Below are 21,663 nucleotides of genomic sequence, written 5' to 3'. Positions count from 1 at the left end.
AGACGCTTTTTGGACAAATTAGCAAGCAATGAATGGGGAAATGAGGAGAGCAGAGTTTGGGGCTGGGGTGGGGTTGTTACCCGTTTGAATACTTCCCGTTCCCCCTTCGAAACTATGGTACCTCGCATACCGGGAGCAGTACCAATGCCGCAGCCCCCACGAGCAGCCCCCCTGCTCCTGCCGGGCACTTCGGGCCGGTGGGGTGACCCTGCTGCCGTGTCACCCGGCGGGGACCACCACTGTGCTTGGGGCAGGGGCAGCGCATGGCGAGGCCACCTGGGCTGTGGCAAAGGCGCCGAGTCCCTCCAGACTATTTTTTCAGCCCATTCACAGAGTTATGCACACATTACTGCGTATACATAGGCAGATAATTCTGATTTATTTTATTTGGGGTTTTTGGTGGGTTTTTTGGCATAATGAAACACTGCTGGGGAGCTAGGTTTTGGAGCACTGCATGGGTCCCAGAGCAAATGTGGTTAGTGGGATTTTGGAAGCACACTGGCCCAGAGTCCTCGCATGGCTGTGCTGGTTGACTTTGTCAGTGACGGCAGGGGTAGCGTTGGCATTTTTAACCTGAATCTGATTTTAAGAGCTGGTATCTGACCTGCTCCTAAAGCTGTTTTTGAAATCTAGCCCCGCTGCAGAGCAACCGGCAGGGCACCGTGGCAGGAGCTGCACAGAGTGCCTCAATGGCAATCAAACTGGCTTATGTAATTCTAAAAATGGCAACTCCTTACTTGCCACATCTCTTTCTGTCTATGCAGAGAGTCCTGCAGAGCTGCCAAACAGAAGCAATTGAATGAACTCTTTTCTCGGCTCATTCCTCCTTCCGCAGCTCGGAGAAAGTGAGCCAGAGCCTATTCTAGTTTGCCTGTCAACAGGAATGGTAGCTAACGGCTCGATCCCAGCCGGGCTTTGTGCCCCAAAAACACTGCCTGCCTGTGAGGAGTGGAGAGAGACATCATGGGTGAAGCCTAGTTCCTGGCGTGAGACCGGTCTGGCCCAGGAGGCAGTCGAGGAGCTGGCGGAGTCCACGTCGTGTCTGAAGTCAGCCCGGCCAGTAAGGCAAGCAAGAAACTGTTGAAGGGGTGAGCTGCTGTTCTCCACCCTTGTTGTCGGAAATAGTAATTCTTCACGTTGCAGTAACGGAGCAATGCTGCATTTCATTTCTGAATGCTGAAACTGAAAGATGTCCCTTCCTAATGTTTTGAGGTGTTGCACTTTTTCGTTTCGAAAGAGTGGGAGCTTTTAAATTTTTCTGTTTTTGAGGTTTTTTTTCCCCTTATTTTCTATTTAGGAGAAAAGGTGGGAGGAAGGAGAGAAGGAGAATATAATGGGGGGATGGCCTTGTTCTCACTTTCCTACTGAAAACATTTGAGAAAAAGGAGCAAAAAGCAGTGAAAACGGGTAGAAGCCCAATTCAGTTTTGTGTTTCCATTCCTTCCCTTTTTTGCTTGAAAGAAGGATGGCCAAAAAGATAAGTGGGACAAACCCCACGTGTTTTGAATTATTTTCCCCTTAATGAGATAGAAAACCATCTCATTTTCAGAATTACTTGCTTTTTCAATGGAAAAAACAAATAGAGTAAGGAGCTTTCCACTGTCTGTGTTTGCAACTCACCCCCCACGCGGTGTTGTCCAGTCTTTCAAGCTGTGCCGCATGTTACGTTGTTCGAGGTTTGTATTTGCCCTCGTTCGACCTGTTGTCCCCATCTGCTGCAGAGCAGGACTCCGTGGGCTGTGAGGTACCAAGGTGACGGCGGATGGCAGCACGTTACCTCCTTCCTCCAGGCCACGCGAGACCGGCTGGGCTGCAGCATCCTTGTCCCTGGTCGTGGTGGCTAAGTTGGAGAAAGCCTGGCAGGACTCCCAGGTTGACTGGTGAAACTACTGCCATGCCATCTCAGCACAAGAAAAGTGCCAATTTCACCCCGGAAGACATGATCTAGAAGAACCACTAAAAATCACCCCAACAATCAGAGCCCAAACTAAAAATCCAGACCTTGTTATTGCAGGAGAAATCTTCAATGCACGACCCAAGTATTCCCTTAATGTTCAAGAACACCCACAAATTTTGTAAAAATAGCTGATAATTTATTTATTTGATTTAATTATGAGCCTAGCTTGTGAATTTGGGGTGGGGGCGGGGGTGGGGCTGGAGTTGGTGATGCTGAAGAACCGATTTAAAAAAAAGCCCAGGCGAGTCATCAGCTCTGGGGAGCAGGGGAGCTGCTTAGGCGCTTCCTCATGAAACTCAGAGCATTGCAGAATCCACCAAGGGCTCTGAGGTTTCTCGGGTGAGGAGGTCCCTACCAGGGTGACCATTTCTCCCCAAGGGAGCTGTGGGCCTTTGGCTCCACAGTCCATGGATGAGGCTGGTGTCCCGTGGCCTTGGCCAGTTTGTGTTGGAGGGACTGGCTCCTCTCTTCCTGCGTACCCACCTGGGTTGACAAGGGTAGGTCTGTCATGGTGAGCATTAGCTGTGCCTCAGCAGGTTGTCCTTCCTGTCCCCACTGGGCTGTGCTTCTGGGTGACCTCCAGCCCTGGTGAATACGTGGCTATGGGACGCGTCCCTGTCCCTTAGGTGAGGGTCCAGATGGGCTTGGAGGCTGCCATGTGCTCTGCTTCTGATGTACATCACAAAACCAAACCTGCAGTCTTTGCTGTTTTAGCTGACAGAACAAAACCCTTCCCTGTAACCAGTGTTCACCACCACGTTCACTTCAAGCCTTCAAGCTATTCCTGTCCTCCTTCCTCCCCGCCGGTGCGTGCCTCTCCTCTCCAGCTGACAGCCTGGGACAGCCCCCTGCGATCAGCTGCTTGTGCAGTCCTAAACGGTGTGGCCTTTGTTCCCCCCAGCTGTCGTATCCTCCGGGATCCGCAACAAGTCCTCCTCTTACAGACCCTGTCTTGTCAGTCCCCAATCTGATCTGACCACCTGGTTTGTTTTTGAATCGAGCACTTAAGTCATAACATTTCTGTTTATTTCAACAACTGTATTCCTTGCATAGGAAATGAGCCAAGATGGTCTAAGGCGGGGAGAGCGAAGCATGTCGTGGTTGTAATTGCTTTTGCTCTCCCAATATCAAATTTTACAGTATAATCAAAATCTTATTTTTTTACTACTGGACTCTGTTATTGACTTAATCTTCTTAAGTGCTCCTATTATTCCAGTGATTTCATCGTTGCATGTTGATTTTAATCTTTTGATCTCCATATTAGCTACTGCCTGCAACTAATTTGTTGCTCAGTGTTTTTCTTTGTTTTGACCTGTGAGGCATTTTCCTCATGGCACACAACTCTGCTGGCAGATTGCATATAATCTCTGCACTTTTTTTTTTCCCATATTTTGCATAGTTACAACAAATGCAGATTTACAACTTGAAATGGAATCTGCATCTTTTAGGAAGGCTGAGGAAAATATCACTTCAGGTTTAGCTGAAGAGCCTAAACGTGCTTGAATAAAGGAAACACGGCTGAATACAGCTCACCGGAGAGAGGTGTCGCGCAGGCTTTTCAGTCCAGCAAGTTCCGAACAGGTGGCAACTGCAGTAATTGTAACTTATATTACATGCAGTCAGGGATCAAAGAGTTCCTGAAAGCGTTGCTAGACCGAAGACGAAGAGGGCTGGGTTTTGTGAATGGTTGAAGGGCCCCTCCTAGCTGGACTCCACCTGGCGCGGCGGTGGCTCTGTTGAATCTCAACACCGCAGGGCAGGTTTTTGAACAAACATCGGTGACAGTGGTGGTGGTGCGGAGTTGTGAACTTCACAAAGTGCAGAGGTTGAAATATGGCTCGGCTGCGTTTTGGCTGGCCATTAGATGAGTGATTTTTCCCTTGGTAGTTGATGGTTTAACCTGTGCTGGTTTATCGGGCGCTTTGTTTGCTTTAGCTTTTTCTTTTAAAGCTTAGAGAAGTAATTTTTGCCTTGGGTTTGCTGTGACTTTTTTAAAAAGAACACAGCCTGAACATTGACAAAATCATCTTTGCTTTGCTGCATGCCTGTTTATGCTTCTGAACACAAATTGTCTTGTAATATTTTTGACGTTTTGGTCACTAGAGAGGCAGAAAAGCAATTTCTAAGATGCCTATGGGCCAGGAGACATGCATTACAGCAGAGGGGAAAGAATCTGTTAGTTGCTGAAATATAAAACAAATTGGATGAACAGCTGCTGACACTTGTCAGTCAAATAGTTGATAGCATTTTCAGTCTCCATGCCACATGCTTTAAGTAAGTCTGTCAAAAAAAGGATATTTTCGCTGGACTTCCCTGTAAATATGAGAGAAGTTTTGGCCTGATCTATCATTTAAAATTTTGCTGGCAGAGGAATGAAATTTTCCTCTTTCCCCAAAACTGATTGACATAACTGTACTGGCAGATTCTTCATCTAGGTGCAGTTGTACTGGCAGGAAGTCCTTTGACTGTTGGAGCTCATTCCGTCGCAGCAATGGGTTGAAGCGAAACCGGCAGCAGACCTTTGCGTCCCTTGGCTGGGTTTGCCAGAGCGCTCCTGTCCACCAGCCAGCCCTTCAGATGCTGCCTGAGGTGCAGCTTTGCTCTGCGGAAGCCCAACTCCTGTCCGAAGCATAGTCTGTGGCCAGGAAGGCTTTAAACATGAATTTATGCTTTTCAGGCAAAACCAAACCGTTTTGGATTGAACATTTCAGCAGGATTAACCCAAGCTGGCACTTCTCGCTCCTGGTGCCGTGGCGCAGCACCCATATAGGACAGGGTCGGGCTGGCAGCACCCACGTAACCATTTCCAGGGTTAAAGGCAGGAGGGATCAGGGTACAATGTGCTCCTTTTCTCAACCGTGGGCTGCGGGCTCAGGAGCGGGACGTTAAATCCTGCTTTGCAGGTACATGAGTTCTTCTTCCTGCTCACACTAAAGAGTGTAACTTGAAGCTCATCATTTGGGTCCGAACTCCATAAAAGAAGGAAGGTGGCTAATGCTTCCTTATTTGGAACATGTGGTCAAGCCTGACATATCCTCAGGGTTGTTACGGACTCTCTGAGGTGCTTTATTGGGGTTTGAGGACGCGTGAAAAAGCTGTCACAGGCTACAGGGTCATTGCTAATGACAGAGAAACTCAGACAAGGGTGTCCATCACTGCTGTTTCAGGGAGGCACCTATGTGCGTTAGTGATGCACAGCCAAGGATCATCTCCTGAATGCTGCGCCCACACTCTTTCATTCAAAAAACTGAGCAGGGCTCACTGTTTTGAAAGGTGACAGGTGGAAGTGGGCTGTGTTTTTACCCAATAAATATTTCATGTCAAAAAAAAAAAAAAAAAAAAAAGGGACCCAGTTCCAGAGCAGAATCAAGCTGTTTCTCCAGCTCTGCTCTGCCTGACTGGGAGCAGAGCTGCAAATTTGGGTGTCTCCCACTGCTCTTTGCTACCAGCCTGGTGACCACCCCAGGCAAGGCTTTCCCAGCGCCTCCTCTTGGAGCTGTTGCCATTCTTATAAATATTTGGGACAGCTGAGGGAGAGGATGAAGAGGGCATGAGCGCACATATGCATCAATATGTGTATGGGTCTCAAGTTTCTCTCAACCACCTAGAAAGAAGGGACCGGGTGGTGCTTGTGGTTTGTTTGATGCTTTGTGTCTTGTGACACTTGTTTTGTCAGGCAAATCTTGTGAGGGCTTCAGGGTGTGATTGAAGGCTGCAGTCATAAGGGTGCCAGGCTATAGAAGGGTTTTGTATGTGCAGAGGCACCTAAACTGGTTTTGGTGGACTCAGCATGACTTAAACACTCTGCTGCTACTTCAGTACCTCTGGGGATTTAGGACCAAGTATTTTCACAACTGGAGGGTGGCTAAGAAAGGGAGGTGAGACCACAAGGCCATGTTCCCGCATAAGTCCTCAGAGACGGCTTTTCCTGGCCATGCTTTTTTCTACCAGCATTGCCGAGCAAGATGAAAACCAAGTGGTCTGCTGGGCTACAGTCAGGATTCAAAACTTGTCAATGCTAATACATCAAGTGGCTTATCAACACGTATGTGGTGCTCAGTGTGCATGCCTACCACCCACTCCTGTAGTAAAGACCCTGCTAATGTCCCTGTTCCAAGGGGGGTGGTGTACCCAGGTCACCATGGGTGTTGAATGTGTAGGTTATGGCCATCCAGATGGGGCTGCAGAGCACCTCCAGAGCCAGGTGCTAAACTCTGCTGCAGAGGGAAGGGACCCAAACATCCAGCATTGCAGGTGAATGTGCTGCAGACTCTGTAACTATCCCACCCCCATCTGGGACTCAACACCCCCTTCACACGCTGTTCCCAGAGGTCTCCTCCTCTTCTCCTGTGTCCAGGGAGTGGCTCATGGGAATTGGAAGATCGTTTAGTTTAACGGTTCATTACATCAGGCAGGTTCATCCAGGCAGGACATTTTGCCAACATTTGCCCATCTTTTATTTGTGGGTAGTGAACGTTTGTCCTTGTTCCCCAGAGTGGCGACAGGATGCTGTGCTTGGAGGGTGAAGGACATCAGCTCTTCTGCCTCTCTCTCAAACGACTGAAACCCAGCATAGCAGGAGTCACTTCTGGTTTGAATGGCTGCTGGGAAGGAGTGACTGCAAAACCTCTCAGAAAACTTCCAACCTAACATGCTTTCCATCAAACCAGCCTGCTTTTTAATTTCAGCGAGGTGTCTGCCCCATGCCGTGTGTGTGAGTGCCCGGCAGGCTGCTGCAACTGGCCGCCTTGGGAGATGTTACAACACAAACTGAGGCCTCTTGGTGGGATGCAAGACTTGGGCAAGGCCGGTGACCGTGTAACAACAGGGGCTGTACTAGAGCAGACCATCGGTTACATGTCCAGAGACAGATCATAGGCTGTAGAGCACAGATAGCTGTGGAAAAAACTGCAGAGGTGACAGCAGAAATGCCCTTGTACCTGGGGAACAGTCTGGTCCCACCCTGACCTTTGGGAGCAGATCAGGAAATCATCCTCTTAATTAATAAACTGTAAAAACACCCATGAGAAAAGAAAATGCCTTTATTCTGAGAGGTGGGGGCTCTTACATCTCAGCTTGTAATTTATTTTTTTCTAAGGCAGACATAAAAAGACTCCATAATTTATTCTTAGGACATCTGAATAGTTATTTATTGAGAAGCCACAGTTCTCACACTTTTACAACTGTCGGCTTGTATAAGGCAAAAAAAGCAAGATGGACCACTATTTTACACAGAAAGTAAAAGCTTTGGAGGGGGAACTGATGGACATGCAGTTACCGGTCAAAATGCAATGTACATGACATATATAAAAACCATTGTGAAACAGAGGAATTGTAGATTATGGTTACAATCTACTGAAATAAATATTCAATATATTATTATAAACACATTTGTATAGTCTAAGATTGTAATTAAAGTTGTCTTTGTACATACACGGTTATTTGAAATTCAAACAAAAATGTAACATTTAGAGGAGCAAACGTCAACATAAAACAACTGCTTTGGACTTGTAATGTGGCATGAGATATCCATAATGATAGGATTAATCTGGTGTGGCAATTAGAATGACTAATCCTTTGGGATGTAGCCTCTCTGGAGTTAACTGCATATTGAAGGGAAGAGCCTGGTACATTAACAAGGATGCAGAATGATTCAAACGGCTGTCTGGGTTTGTTTGTTTTCTGGTTTTTAAATGAACAGAAAGAACAAAAAAATCATTTGTAATTGCCTCGTTCTTCTTTTAAAAACAAAGCTGTTTTTTTTTTTATTAATTTTAAGCAGTTGGCATCCACAGAAGAGAAACAAAGAAATGAAAGGACTCGATTCACTCATCTTCACAACAATTTACCATCAATGTATATACAGTACATTAATGAAGCATTGTTTAAACTTTAATTATAACAGGGACACACCTAGCATGTTTTCTATGTACTTTTTCCATTAACAGTATTAAACAATGGTGCTCCATATTGCTTATGAACATATAGATATGAAATATAGGAAACCGACGAATCAAAGAGAGGTGCTAATCTTATTACCACACAGCTAACATGGCATTTGTATTGGTAAACTTCTCATGGGCATTTAGAGCTGACATAAAAATTCCTAATGTGGCTAACTGAGTTACAGATGAGGTACATGCACGGATACCAGGCCACCCCCAGCTGGTCCTCCGGGCCAGCATCCCTAGTCATCCTCTTCGTCTTCCTCATCGCTGTCCTTCATGGTGATCCCCTGGAGCCCTCCGCCTTCGCTGACCGACGCCGTGGCCTCCTCTACTGTCAGCCGGTTCCGGATGGTCTCGTAGGTTTTGCTGTTTAAGGTGGAGTCCAGCACACCTTGCAATCGGAAATCCCGGTACGTTTTCTGGAGCGGGGAGAGGCACGGAGGGAGGAGGAGACAGCACAGAGGTCAGGGCCGACACCGGCTCCCCTGCTTCACCGCAGTGGTCAGCCCATGCCCCCGTGCCCAGGGTTTGGGGCCGCTAATGGAAAATCCCAGCCCCGGGAACGTTTTACATCACCCCGGGCAGCACAGGGGCTGCAGGAGGGGTTCTGTGCTGGCCCCCGCTCGCCGTGGCAGAGGTTGGTCCCTTTAGGGTGCCCTGAGCAACAAATGTGGGCTCTGCGACTCCGGCCCTGCCGTGGCAGGGTCTGCAGGGCGGCTGCGCCCCAGCTTCGGAGCAGGGAGGTGCTGGGGGAGCTTTGCAGGTCGGGGTCTGGAAACACCTCGAAGCAGCAGGTAAGGGCTCTGCTCCAGCGAACTCTCCTTGCTTCTGGATGCACTCAGCCTGCCTGTAACGTCAGTTATCTTTCCTCACGCAGCAGAGCGCTTATCGCCCGTAACCACAGACGTGATTACACGTTCCTGGAATGCTCTGTATTAAATAATCCTGCCTACAGTACTGGGATTAAATAAGCTAAGTCCAGGATACCGTGGAAAATTGTTGATTTATAAACATAAGCACATGGCATGTGTCTCCTAAATCTCCCTTTCTTCACCTAATTCTGAAAGTGGGGTTGTAACTATAGCTTCCTTAGTTGGCTATATTTCCCCTGTTATTATGATTACTATCTCTCATTTGACTTTATGTTTAAAAACTTCTCGACCCTGTGAGATAAAACTCTGGCCTCGTAGTTCATTTAATTCTGCTCTGTGCTCTGCATGGAAACTATTTACTGTTCTGCTATTTCAGAAAGTCCCTGGATTTGTTGTAGCTGCTTCTGAATGTAATATTGGTATAAATAAAGCACAAGGAAGAAAGCTTTCCTCAGCTAGCTGACAAGTAGAAATAATTTGTCTGTGCCTGTTGTTTTCAGTTATGAAAAGCGCATTTAATACATTTCAGTTTTAATTTATTCATGCCTTCAATGTGTTCACTGCACACAAGACCATAAACATTATAAATTACTAGACCAAAAAGCATCAGATAGAACCTAAAATGATCAAAAATATATTTACCCCCTTCTGTGATCTTATTATTTCATGTAAACCACTGCGATTTCACACTGAAATAATTATCATTAGTCCAAGGCACGCACACACACACATATACACATACACGTGCACTCAAGGAAAAAAATGTTACTTTCAGGGTATGTTATCTCACCTTTGTGCTCTCTTAGAGTTGATTATATACACCCATTGTAAAAGAAACAACTTCAATTAACTATGAGAACAATCCTCATTTGCATTCTGCTGATAATCACAAGCCATAGCTGGGCTTAAATGTTTCTCTGTATAACAGTGTTAAAAACTTTTGGTTTGATTTAACCCATTTTAACACTGGAGGTTATTGGTGTGATCAACCTGTTTGTCCACAAAAAGGCTAATTCTGGTGTGCTTATTGTACAGGTAGGGTCGAATAGCAACAGAGTTTTCCTTTTTTCATGCAAGCTGTTACTTTGTTCTTACTTGCACACCTGTATTTTGCATCTATATGCATTTCAGGTTCCTGTTTATCCTTTGCTACATGCCATACACGCAAGTATCTTAATTTTCAAGAATTTTAATGAATGGCTTAATTTATTTGTCAGCGACAGTTTGCCTGGGAGAACACGCTGCACACACGCAGGCACACACACAGCATCCGACAGCAGGATGGTACCAAAACACATCGGCCGATTACCTTTACTATCCTAATGAGAGTTTTCAGTTGGTAAATGTGAAGCTGGAGGTCCATGCGGTCTGTCAGCCAGGTGCAGACAACGTTCATCGAGCTGGTGTACCATTGCTGCAAGAGAGACAGGACTTCTCCAGCGACCACGCTGGGGCTGCGTGCTGTGCCCTGGCTGTCAGGGGCTGCACCCAGCGCACGGTCAGCACCAACCCTTCCCGCTAGCCAGCCTGTTCGCGGGCGACGACAGACTTGGAGGGGGAGGCAGGCACCCTCTTTTACACAGAATTTCCATGCATGGGCTTTTAAATTTTAATGATAACAACGACAAACTGATTTGGAGGGGTAACGGCCACCAGCAACACCGCGAGGTTTCTGTAATCTGATTTTGCCATTGACGGGACTTCCCAGCAGTGGTGTGCACTTGGCCCGATCCATTTTGTACCCTGTTCCTCCTCCAGTGAGAGCACTGGCCTGCCTGAGGTGTGTCAGACCCACACTCCAGCTACTTACCGTCTTGAAATTCAACCATAACCAGCCACGGGGCGAGTCTGGTTCCCTGACGGCGAGCGGAGGGGAGGCTCGTGCGGGGCAAGGCCTGGCTGCGGGTGAGGATGCTGGCGCAAGCACCTACAGACGCCTGCCCGGGCTGCGCGGGAAATGCTTTCGTTTCACCCTCGCAATAATGGAAGATGGAAAAGCAGCAAACAAACGAGCTCGTTTCAAGCTGCTAAACTCACAGGGCCCCTCCAGGGGCTGAAATTTTGCTGCTTGCCTGTGAGCAAGGATTGCAGCTGCGTGGCAGCAGGCTGCCAGCCCTGCGGGGCAGGAAGGCTCCGGTGGGCTGCGGATCCGCGCCCCGCTCACGCAGGGCTGGCACTGCGCATCTGATGGCACGCAGACGGGCAGCGAGCCCTCGAGAGAAGAGAAAGCAGGGGCTGTGGCGGTGCGGGAATCACAAAAAACACCTCCCCACGGTGCTCAGCACAAGGGCTGATTACAAAGCGGTCTGCAGACACAAACCCGTCACGCATCTGTATGCACAGTCAACCCGTCTCCCGCAATCTCTCACACACATACTCAGATCAAACCCTATGCTGCAGACCAGCTGCAATTAATCTAGAACCAGTTAAAAATAAAAAAATAACCAAAACACCAGACCAGCTCATGGCCTCTTTCCTCCAGCTGCTGCAGCTGCCAGCGCAGCAAGTGACCAGAGACAACTGAATATTCTGCAATTGCAAAACTGAGGCCGGTGGGCTGTTGCCCTCCACCCCCATGACCGGCTGAGAGGCGGGCACCTGCCTGCGACGGTGCGGACGGTGCTGCTGGACCTGCAGCTCCAGCACGGAGAGTTGTCACCGGGTACGGCTTAGCTGGCAGCACCAGGGCCTGCGGGCACCGCTGTCCTGGAGCCCCCACAAGCTGGCACAAGGTCCACCAAAGCAAACAGATGAGTCCAAGCTAAACCAGCCCAGCATCATGAAAATGCGGGCTCAACACACCTTACTGACCCATCAGGTGATGCACCCGGAGTTGCCACCCTCCCCCAGGAGCAGACAGTGGAGGCTGGTCACGCTGCATGCAACGGGGTTTCCCCCTGCTCCACTGAAGATGTTCCTGTACTATTTCCACACTACTTCTCAATAAAACGGAGGAAATAAAGGGCTGCAAGAGTCACCAAAGAAATGGCACGTGGTGCGCTCTTGCTCAACGCTTACACCTGGTACAACTTGTGGCAGCGATTCCTGCTGGCCCTTCATCTCCAGGACAGAGACCTGGGAAGAGCTAAGAGCGCAAATGAAACTAATTGAGACAGGCAAGCAGGAGCTTTCTCCACAACTGCCTAATCGAAGTCAAGCTCAGATACTGTTAGCTGTCACTTGAGCTCCTGAGGTCAGGCTGGGGTTGCATTGTGAGTGAACCACCCCGGTTAGCTGTATAGGCCTGACCAGCACAGCAGAGATGAAGGTCTGGTGGGTCTTCCTACCTTCCAACCCCTCAGACTAGTCCGAGAGGTCAGAGCATCCCTGCACATCCCCAGAGAGCCCCGGGTGCCTGTAGGTGCTGGGACAATGGCCCAGGGCAGCCAGCAGCCAGCTGTGGGGTGGCACAGAGCTGCTGTCGCTGGGGGATCTGCCTTGGTTCCCTCGTAACGCCGGGGGCCCATGCGGGCAAAACAGAGAGGAATTGTTAATGTTCATAATGTTACTTCTCCGCAATCAGCATGCTTAGATGAGTCCTGCTCTCGGGTGACATCAGCCGCCACCCAGGGCTGTGCTGGCACACAGATGTCCAGGTCACCCAAACACCTCCTTCTACCACATCTTCAAAGCAAAGCCCGCAGAGGAACGAAGCGACCGTATGCTATATACGCATGCCCTCTCCCTTCCACTGCCGCCTCTCGTCTTCCACAAAATGACCTGCTGGGTGTTCTGTCACCGCTAAATGAGACCAGAAGGCCTCGGTGGGGCCAGGTCCTGCCACTTCTGTTCGTCCCGTGCCACGCACACCTACCCGGCTGCATCGATCCAAAACAGGAATGATAACCTCTGCCTGGAGGTTATCCACAAGGTGACATTGCTGCCATGAGACCTCCAGATTAGCTAAATTAAACATTTTGCTGTTTCTGGTAGGCGCTCCAGCACGCCGGGTTCTGGGGAGATGCACTCTCCTCTGAGCCGAATCGGAATCGTTCCCCCCTCCTCGCGAGCACCGGCTGACAGGGGCTCAGCCAGGTGCGTTGCTCGGCTGCATGAAAGGAGCTCCCTTTCTCAAAGCTAAGTTACTCCAAAGACTTTCTGCTTTATGAGAAAAAGACAAAGTCTAATTCATTGATCTTGATACACAAAACCGTCACGTCACTTCATAGAGCACACACCAACTGCTGAATTTAAGCCCTGCATATTCATAAAAATAAGTTAGCCCATAAATTAAATGCTCCCTTTAGCTATCACTAGTGTTGATGTGCTATAAGACGCACAAGCCCTCTGATTCATGACTAACCTACCAAAGAAGATAACATTTGCATATGATTATATTATTAAAAAAACAACAACAAAGCCAAATGCTCCGAAACAGAAACGTGATCATTTCAGACAAAAGAGCGCAGCGTGGTCCTGCCGGGACACCAGCCGCCCCGCTGTCCCCAGGCGGCTCTACCATTCCCTGCAGGGCAGTGGGCTGCAGGCTGGGGACATGGGGTTCCTCGGGGCTCCGGCTCCAGCCCTGCAGCTTGTCCCCATACACAAGGTGCAAAGGGCACAGCCCACATACTGACCTCTGGGGCCGTGCCGTGGGGCTGCCACACATCTCAGGCACACTTCTGGAGCTACGCTGCGGCATGGGCACGCCGAAACAACTAGTACAAATACATTTTCTGAAAACTCCTCACACCTGGTTGTAAAGAACGAGTAGACCATATCGATGCTCCACGGACCTCAACGCCACATATAACTCGCTGCTGCACACGCACATCGCTGACGCTAACTGCAGTCCCTGTCTGTCACTCAGAGGACAATTTCCACTGAGTCTGGGGGGCAGGGGGGCGAGGAGCGGCTGGGGAGGGTGCACCCCAGGGGACGCGTGGTGGATGCCACTCATCCACGGGGACATTGGTGGGGAAGGGAGCAGGGATCCCATGGAGGCACGCCGCAGCCCCCACTGCCTGCTGTGCGGTGTGACCCGGCTAACGGCAGAGGAAATGCAAACAGACGCTCTCCGGTGCTACCAGAGCCCAGCAGACACCGTATTTGCACGGCCAGGAATTTAATCCCTCTTGCGGGTTAGTGTTCCTGTTCCCCTTCTGTCTTTTGCAGCCACCCCCATTGCTGGGTCCTAGCCTGGGGGGACGAGGTGGGCCGCGGGCTGGCTGGCGTGCCCCTGGGCAGGCATCAGGGGAGCTGGAGCACGCCAAGGGGTGGGCTTCCACGGCTGCCCAGCCAACACCCCAACCAGCTCCAGCAAGAAGCTTCCTCGACCCTCCCCCCCCCCCCCGGCCTTCTTTTTTTTGTTTTGAATGCAAAAGTATGATCAATAAGTTGCTGAAATAGCAAGTTTGTCTCTGAATACATAAATTGCAAAAATTGATATGAATAAATCTGCAAGTAACACACTGAGTGTGGCACATTTTCTCAAAAAGAAGCCCTGCGCTGGGTTCCTGTGCTTTCCGGGAGGTGGTGTCATTACACATAGCCAGGAACATCTGCAAACCCCCGTCTTCTTTGGTGTGAGCTGAATGGAAGCATGACCTCCTGTTCCTTGCCATGAACCTTGAGTTCACACTCATATTTTACATGTTACAGGAAGCCACAGCTCACCCCAGGGGTGCTGCAAACAGAATCTCGTAAGCCAGATGCAACACTGCTTCTTAAGGCACCTGAAGGAGCTGTATTCTTCATTCAAAAGCTTACATACTAGTAGCTTAAGGTCACTTCAGCTTTTGTAAAGAGCGGGACAAAACCAGGAATGCTTACAGGGCTGGGTTGTCAGCAGGGTAGCAGAGGGATTACAAGGAACCTGTGACTCTGCCTCTTTCTGCCTTTACTGGTAGTTTTTTTGTGTGTGAACAAGTGCCATACAACAGATTGAGGCTGGTATAAAGGCCTGGGACTGTGCAAGAGCACCCCGCTGAGCCTCAGCTGTGCTTGCAATTAGCAATAGGCATGAAATGATTATTGTTGTGGTGGCTGATGGCAATCTGAAGTGACAAGTTTTATGGGGGAAGTTGTAGTAGGGATGTTCAGCAAGTTTCTGCAAACCATTAATCGAAGGCTGCAGCACAGTTTAGTCAAAGCTATTTTATGTCATTCCAAAGGTCTCACAAGGATGCTGAAAGAATATTTTTCTGCTCTCAGTGCCTTGGAATGGAGTTTTTCTAGGTCAGGGATTCTTTACTGCCCTATTTAGTGTCAAAAATACCCATTTGCCTCAAATTAGCAGAAAGCTTGTAGTTAAGGGCTAGAGATTAGGCATACAAAATTACTCAGCAGGTGACTGCTGGGTGGATTTGGGGGTTGAGAAGTCTTTAAAACTGACTACAAGACATTATATACTTCTGACAAAAGAACATAGTAATCCTACCTGCTTGCTTTAACCACTGTTGTTTGTCTATTATTATGTGCTTTAATGCTCATAAGAGCAAAACTACTGGTGATACTACTCAATTACCATAGTAACTCTCCCCTATGACCTCTCATTTCAGTACTCGCTTGCCAACCAGAACCAATCCAAGCAGGGCAAATCTATTTAAAACGGTGACACACACTGCACAAGGAGGCTCCGAACGCCGGCTGGCTCCCTCTCTTTGTCCGGGATGCGGACTTGTTTTGAAATGCTGAAAGGCAGCTTTGAAATGAACCCTTGAATTCAAGGTGTCTCAAAGGTGAGGGACTGGATGCCGGGCGGCTGCCTCTGCAGCATCCCCGCGCCAGCCAGCACGGAGCGAAGGGACCGCAGAGGTGGGGAGGAAGAGAGGAACGTGCTGACCGTAAGTCTTATTTCCCAGAGGAAAACTGAACCTGCTCTCAGGCAACAGCCCTCTCTCAAAGAGACTCGATCAGCCAGGAAAAAAAAAAAAAAGAATTAAAAAATTACTGACTCTTTGCATCTGGTGTTTGCCTCCCCGTCCAAGGGCCCAGAAGCTCAGCTGGTGGAAAGCACAGTGGGGCTGTGCTGATTTACAACTGCTGACAGTACGTGACAGCCGACAGGGCCACGTCCATCCCCATCCCGAGTGTCTCCGAGATCAAATTCGGTATTCGGCGTTGTCACACGCACCCATGGCAGCCACCTCCCCACGGCAGGTGCCATCTCCGCAGGGAAGGCAGGGATGCAGCCACCGCAGCTCGGCACCGCGCTTTCCGGGGACCAGCTCTGCGCACGCAGCTGCCAGCGTTGCGGCGAGGCTTCCTCGGCGGACGGGAGCAGGAGCTCTCCTGGTGCAGTCTGCCCGCCCGAGGGACCGTGCTCCTGCCTCTGCTCGCGGCGCGCCCTGCACGCAGCCGCAGCCGGGTCTGCACGCGTGGTGCTGGCTGCAGGCCTGCAACCCAAAGCCCAGGCTGCTCAGCGGCAGTCACGCAAGGACTGCTTTTGTCCTTCTGGTCTTCTGTGGCCACCAAGGTGTTCCTCTTCAGCTTCTCTCAGTGCTTCTTGTGCTGTTGATCCCAGGCAGTCATTGCAATTATGAAAACTTGATAAAGACAGTAAGCATGAAGAATAGAGCCTCATGGCCAATGCAGTTTCCTACTCTTTTCTTTAAAAAAAAAAAAAAAAGGAAAAAAAAAAAAGAGACATTCCCAGCAAGCCCGAACGTACCCGGCAGTGTACACAGTCCCAGTTTGAGAGCCTCCTCCGAAGGCCAGCTCAGCTGGGATGCTGAATGTGGATGGGAGCGGTGGGGGGACGAAGTGTGTCTCCTGCCCTGCTTCCAGCCTGTGCTAGTGAGGGTCTTGGCCAGGCTGCCAGAGTTGAGCCCCGTCTGTTTCTCAGGCCGTGTTTCGGAAACCCGGGCTTTGTTTGCTGCAGGAGATGACGTGCCATTCCCCAGGCTGACCCACAACCAGGAGAGTGGGGAAAGAGCGGGAACAGGGCCTTGGTGACACAAGTCTGTCTGAAACTCTTGAGCTAAGCGAGGAGGTGGTGGCCCTGGAGGAGGACGTGGCACAGCTGAGGTAGGTGAAGAGCCGTGGTTCCTCAAGCACAAATGTAGTTCTGGTCCCTGGTGTCGCCGAGCAGACAGGGATAGACCTTCTGCCGCACAGTGAAGAAGGAAGAGGCACATCTCTGCCTTGCAAGCATACGTTTCCTCGATGGCAAGTGGAGACCTGCCCACGCAGCCATCCCCATCCCACGTGTTCATCAACTCTTCTTCCCACTACTCAACAAAAGCCATCCTCTGTGCCGGGTATCACTCCACGGCACCAGAAGAGCCATCCTGAGGGCCAGCCCAAGGGCCATCCGAAGGGCCATCCTGAGGCAGCTCCGCATTTTGAGCTACAAAACCTCCTCCAGAGCAGAGGGCCAAACCTGCAGCGGGGTCAAGGGCTTGGCCCCACAGGCAAAGAGCATCTGGCTCGGTTGTGTCCCAGCCATGGCCACGGTTCACATCAGTAATGACCCCACGACTCTCTCAATTTACACCTGAGGAGGATTTGGCCCGTTCCTCCCAGCCTGGCAGGGGCCAAGGCTCAGGGGACCGAGTACTGCATCTCTGTGAGGGCCTGGCTTTTCCACAAGCAGAGGGATCGGTGTGACATTGCCCACGTTACAGAAATGAAGTTTAGCGGCTGAGGATCTAGGAGCGCACAGCTAACCAGAAAATAAGCAATGAGTTAATATCACAGGCATTGATCAGCTAGTCTTACAATTAATGCTTCCAATAAAAAAAAAAGCTCCCCTTTTTTATTCAACAGAATAAGAAATTAAACACTTGTGGGCTCATTCTAAAGAATGAATGAAATTGAATAAGCTACCTAGCACTTGAGATTCCCAGCGAGTGCTTGAATAGAGCAAACCTCCTGAGTTGAATGGATTGCCTTTTGGGACCAATTTGTCTCTTTTCACTCTTTATTCCTCCTTTTTTGCTGACAGATGTACAAAGGCGGAACTGCGCTGTGCAGCTTAGCTACATGCACCCACAGCAGCTGTCACTTTTGTCGAGCAAGTTAATCAAGCAAATGCCACCATATCCCACTTTCTATAAGGAACAACATGTTATAGACAGTAGTCTTGGGAGACAGGGAGGGAGGGAGAGAGACTTTATTTTAACTTTGAGTAGCTGGTATTTTTTTTCCCCTCTGTGTGTAAAAAAAAAAAAGGGGGGGAAAAAAAAAAGCAGCTAAACCTGGTAGCACAAGCTGACACTTTTGTTTTCCCATAGAACAAATATTTAATATGATTTCAACTTTAATTTGTACTAGAGCGAGAGCTGTCCAGTTTTAATTAAATTTAAGGGACTTCAGGGACACAGTTAAAAAAGAAATGGAAGCTTTTTGTTTGCGTTAACGCTTGTTGATAATAATATATTGATTGTCAATTGCTAAGCCCCAAAGATTAGTGTAGTAAATACTATTATCTGAATGCCACAAGTGAAGTGCTAGCTTCCCGTCCCCGCTTTTTCCTTTGTGAGGCAGTTTGAATCACTGGTTGTTATTTATACATTTTCTTTGATAAAACCAACTTGTGTGGCTGATTTTTTTTTAAACCCTGCCTCATTAAGTGCATAATAGCATTTACGTGTGGGGCTTTCTGCTTTTTAGCCTTTCAAGCTTAAGCTTATATTCCTCTCTCACAACCATGTTTCAAAACTTGGGATGTTCACAAACAATTGGATACACACCAATATTGTATATATCAGATGCTCTCTTGCTACTGCCAAAGACTGGAAAATAACAGAACATTATCCGCAAAGAGTAAATAAATAGTTATCGTCCTGCTACGCTGCCACACACCAGATAATAACACTGTCTGCTCATTAGGTAGCTTTTCTAGTGCACGTCATTCTTTAAGTGCATATACTCGCGTTAGGTATGCAAAAGCCGACATCAAAAGCAGGTCTTTTGGTGTAGCTCCATGGAGCACACACCAGCGAAGCGCCGAGAGGGCTCCGGGCAGCCCTCAGTTTGCTGTTAGAAAGGTAATTTCCCCCCGAAATTCACACCATTTTGAAAGTATTTTCTCTTTCAGAAAATAAATCTAAGTTTTGGTAACAGATTGCGGTGTGCTAATTTAACTTCTCCACGGGGTCTTCGGCTCGGTGTGTTCAGAAACTGAGCGCACACATGGGAAGCGTCTGGGACACGGGAACCCTTCGCCAGACTCCGGACGCTGCGCTTGCACCTCGCCCGCACCAGCAAATCCCCCACCAGCCGTGCTTGGCAGGGCTCTGCCGACGCCTGGGCAAGCCGTGCGCACAAGAGGCAACCTGACCCTCGTTTGCTGAATTAAGCCTTTCTATTAAACTCTACAGTAAATGTTGGAGGTCCAGTAAAGTGCTAACAATTTAATAAAAACCCTCTAAAACACAAGGGTCTTTTTTCTCCAAATAAAATTTATGACTTTATTTTACCATAGCCCTGTGAATCTGTCTGGTCTCCCAGGTCACACTCGCACTGAGCTATTACTGAAATAAACGGCTGCAGTATTTTTTCCTGGGATTTTCTGCATCACTATAATGCTATCACTGCAAGTACACACAGTGTATTCTTCAACATCTACCCCAGTGCTGTGATTTCTGGATGCTTTTTACTCTGTTTTATATTCCTTAACTATGAAATTTCATTCACATTGACAATGTAGCTACACAAGGAAGTTACAAAGTCAAAGGGGCTTGATATTAAAATAATTTGTATTATTATTTAATAAAGTCACGGTCCCAGCGTTGCCTAATAGGGTTAAGCTGCTAGCCAGAGCGACTCATCATCTGTCTAGGATGCAAATGGCATCACCGAATTACATTATCTTCCCCCCCTCCCTTCCCTTCTCAAAAATAAACCACAAAAAAAACTTTGAATCGCATAAGAGCTATGCCTTCAAACAGGGAAGAGGATTCAGAACGAACGCTGAAACGCAGACCCAGGCACACCGAAGTGCCGCACGCTTTTTGCAGTACATATGGTACCTGAGATCACCCACTGTTCGGGGATCTGGGTAATGGGGTGCGCCCAGGCTGGCGCTTCACCCTTAATTGGCTTGGAGCTGGACCCGAGGGGGCTCGGCAGGTCCGTGCCGCGGGTGTTAATGGAAGGCAGGCGCGGGACTCCTTCCCAGCCGGTGCGGGTGGGATCGCACACATTCCCCGCTCGCCAAAAGGGCACAGCTCGCCCTGCACGCTCCTCGCTGCACATTTCTCCCCGCTCTTGATGTTATTCATAGGAGGATCGACATCGCTCATGCCAGTGGGGCCGAGGTCCCCAGCAAATAAAGATGCCCAAGAAGATCTCTAACACTCCGTGCTTTCAGTGCTGCGCAAAGTCAGTGAACACCTACACGTGTTTTGTGCAGCTGCAACTCCACACGCTGCGGTGGGTGCCGGTTTGTTTACTCTGCCCGTCGGTGGCTTTGCGGACAGTCCCTGCGCTCTTCTCACACAAGCAAAGGTTTCCCTCGGCAGGTACACAGCCAGACGGTGACAGAAAGGGACCTGCAGATGATACGGCACCTTCACCGGACGAGGAACAACTCTGCTGCTGGGGATGCAACGGCTTGTACTTACTCAGGCATTTCCAAGCTGTATGTCAGGGTGATCTACCTCGCTAGCCAGATGCCAAAACCTCTGCCTAGGCAAAAAGCCACACACTGACATCCCTGGCAGAGGTGAGGGCAGGGCAGCCCTGGGGACAAGCCACAGGCAGGACGCGCCGATGTCTCCCTGCGCCTTCTCTCCTGGGAAGCAGATCTCACTAAAAGAGCTACTGCAACACTGGCTCATCCTCTCCCACACCAGGGATGCCCCGGCCCCAGCGTGCCAGGGTTTGCTGTGAGCAAACACCTACGCCAGCCCGCGCGCCGGCCATCGCCGCATACAGCCCAGCCACGTGCTCTGAGGGGGGCAAAGCCCTTGAGCCATGTGCTGGTCAGGGCTGGGCGGAGGGCAGCGGGCAGCGGGAACGGTGGGAGGGAGACCTGCACGGAAGCAGCTATTTATCTACGGCAGGGTGCAGGGGGGACGCAGTGGCCAATGCTCACAGTGATCTGGAAAGGAAGCCCACTAATGCTGGTCCGGGCAGCACGTCTAACTTCTCTCTCATCCACAACATCCTAAACTGGGGACACCCTGTCCAGGTTTGCAGGCTGAGAGCCTCAGTGGGTGCCTCTTTTCCCCTGAGACAGGACGGCCTCAATCCTCAGGCACCGCATTATACAGCCGCAAAAAACCCTGCCTTTCGGGTAACCTCTCCGGGCTACGCGCAGCCCTGAGCTGGCAGACCCTGCCCTTCCAGGGTGTGCTGGTTCACAGCATCCCACGTGCCCGCACGCAGAGCACTGAGCTCGTCCTGGGGCCCTGGGGACAAAGTCTGGTTGGCTCTGGGTGCTGGGCCCTCTCTGCCTTGGCTGTAGACACAGCTCAGCCAAGCGCACAGCGCTTGCTGGGAATTGTCAAATAAAACCTCCAAAAACCTGCTGCTTTGCAGGATTTTGCAGACCTCGGTTTTCCTATACGAAAGAGCTTCTGCATAAAAAAGAAATAAAGGCGCATGTGCACACACACACACACAACCACTTCTGTATGGATGCTTGTTCTCAAATACTTTTTTTAACTTTCAAAACATTCTCTGCTTATTTCCATGTTTCAAAAAAAGAAATAAAGATGACATGTCAAAATCTGAGCTGCTATGTAAAGCAGCTGAGTAAAAACAACATCCACACCGCATGTTGCTTTTTTCCATCCCGATTCCAGCGCCCTGCGAGTGCAAGGCAGTGAGGGCGGAACTGGGTGCAGAGTTGCTCAGTAAGATGCAATACAGTAATGCACACTATGGAATACTTTAACTATAGTTGTTATCAGCCTGAATCAAAAGCTGCCACAAAGTGGGACTTGGTAGAGTTTAGCTGGCTCTTTTATAGCCTGCAAATTACAAAAAAAGGTAG

The 21,663-nt window shown here is 49.4% G+C and overlaps 2 protein-coding genes across 14 annotated transcripts in view; one reads left to right on the top strand and one right to left on the bottom strand.

Annotated features, from left to right (window-relative positions):
• The window catches only part of CEP15 (centrosomal protein 15), a 40,319-nt gene extending 33,303 nt beyond the window's left edge, over nucleotides 1-7,016 (top strand). For all 6 annotated transcript variants that reach the window (XM_075432516.1, XM_075432512.1, XM_075432514.1 and 3 more), the window contains exon 5: nucleotides 6,452-7,016. In XM_075432516.1, coding sequence (XP_075288631.1) covers nucleotides 6,452-6,607 — 156 coding nt within the window. In that variant the 3' untranslated portion in view covers nucleotides 6,608-7,016. The remainder of the gene's footprint in view (nucleotides 1-6,451) is intronic.
• Nucleotides 6,985-21,663, bottom strand: part of CADPS (calcium dependent secretion activator) — a 220,094-nt gene continuing 205,415 nt past the window's right edge. For all 8 annotated transcript variants that reach the window (XM_075432502.1, XM_075432506.1, XM_075432503.1 and 5 more), the window contains 2 exons: nucleotides 10,087-10,191; nucleotides 6,985-8,324 (listed from right to left, as the gene is read on the bottom strand). In XM_075432502.1, the coding sequence (XP_075288617.1) occupies nucleotides 8,145-8,324; nucleotides 10,087-10,191 (285 nt within the window). In that variant the 3' untranslated portion in view covers nucleotides 6,985-8,144. The remainder of the gene's footprint in view (nucleotides 8,325-10,086; nucleotides 10,192-21,663) is intronic.

Source organism: Opisthocomus hoazin, chromosome 11, assembly GCF_030867145.1.
Source record: "Opisthocomus hoazin isolate bOpiHoa1 chromosome 11, bOpiHoa1.hap1, whole genome shotgun sequence".
NCBI lineage: Eukaryota > Metazoa > Chordata > Aves > Opisthocomiformes > Opisthocomidae > Opisthocomus > Opisthocomus hoazin.
The sequence above is the reverse complement of the archived record's forward strand: the minus strand, read 5'-3'. Positions and strand labels throughout refer to the sequence as shown.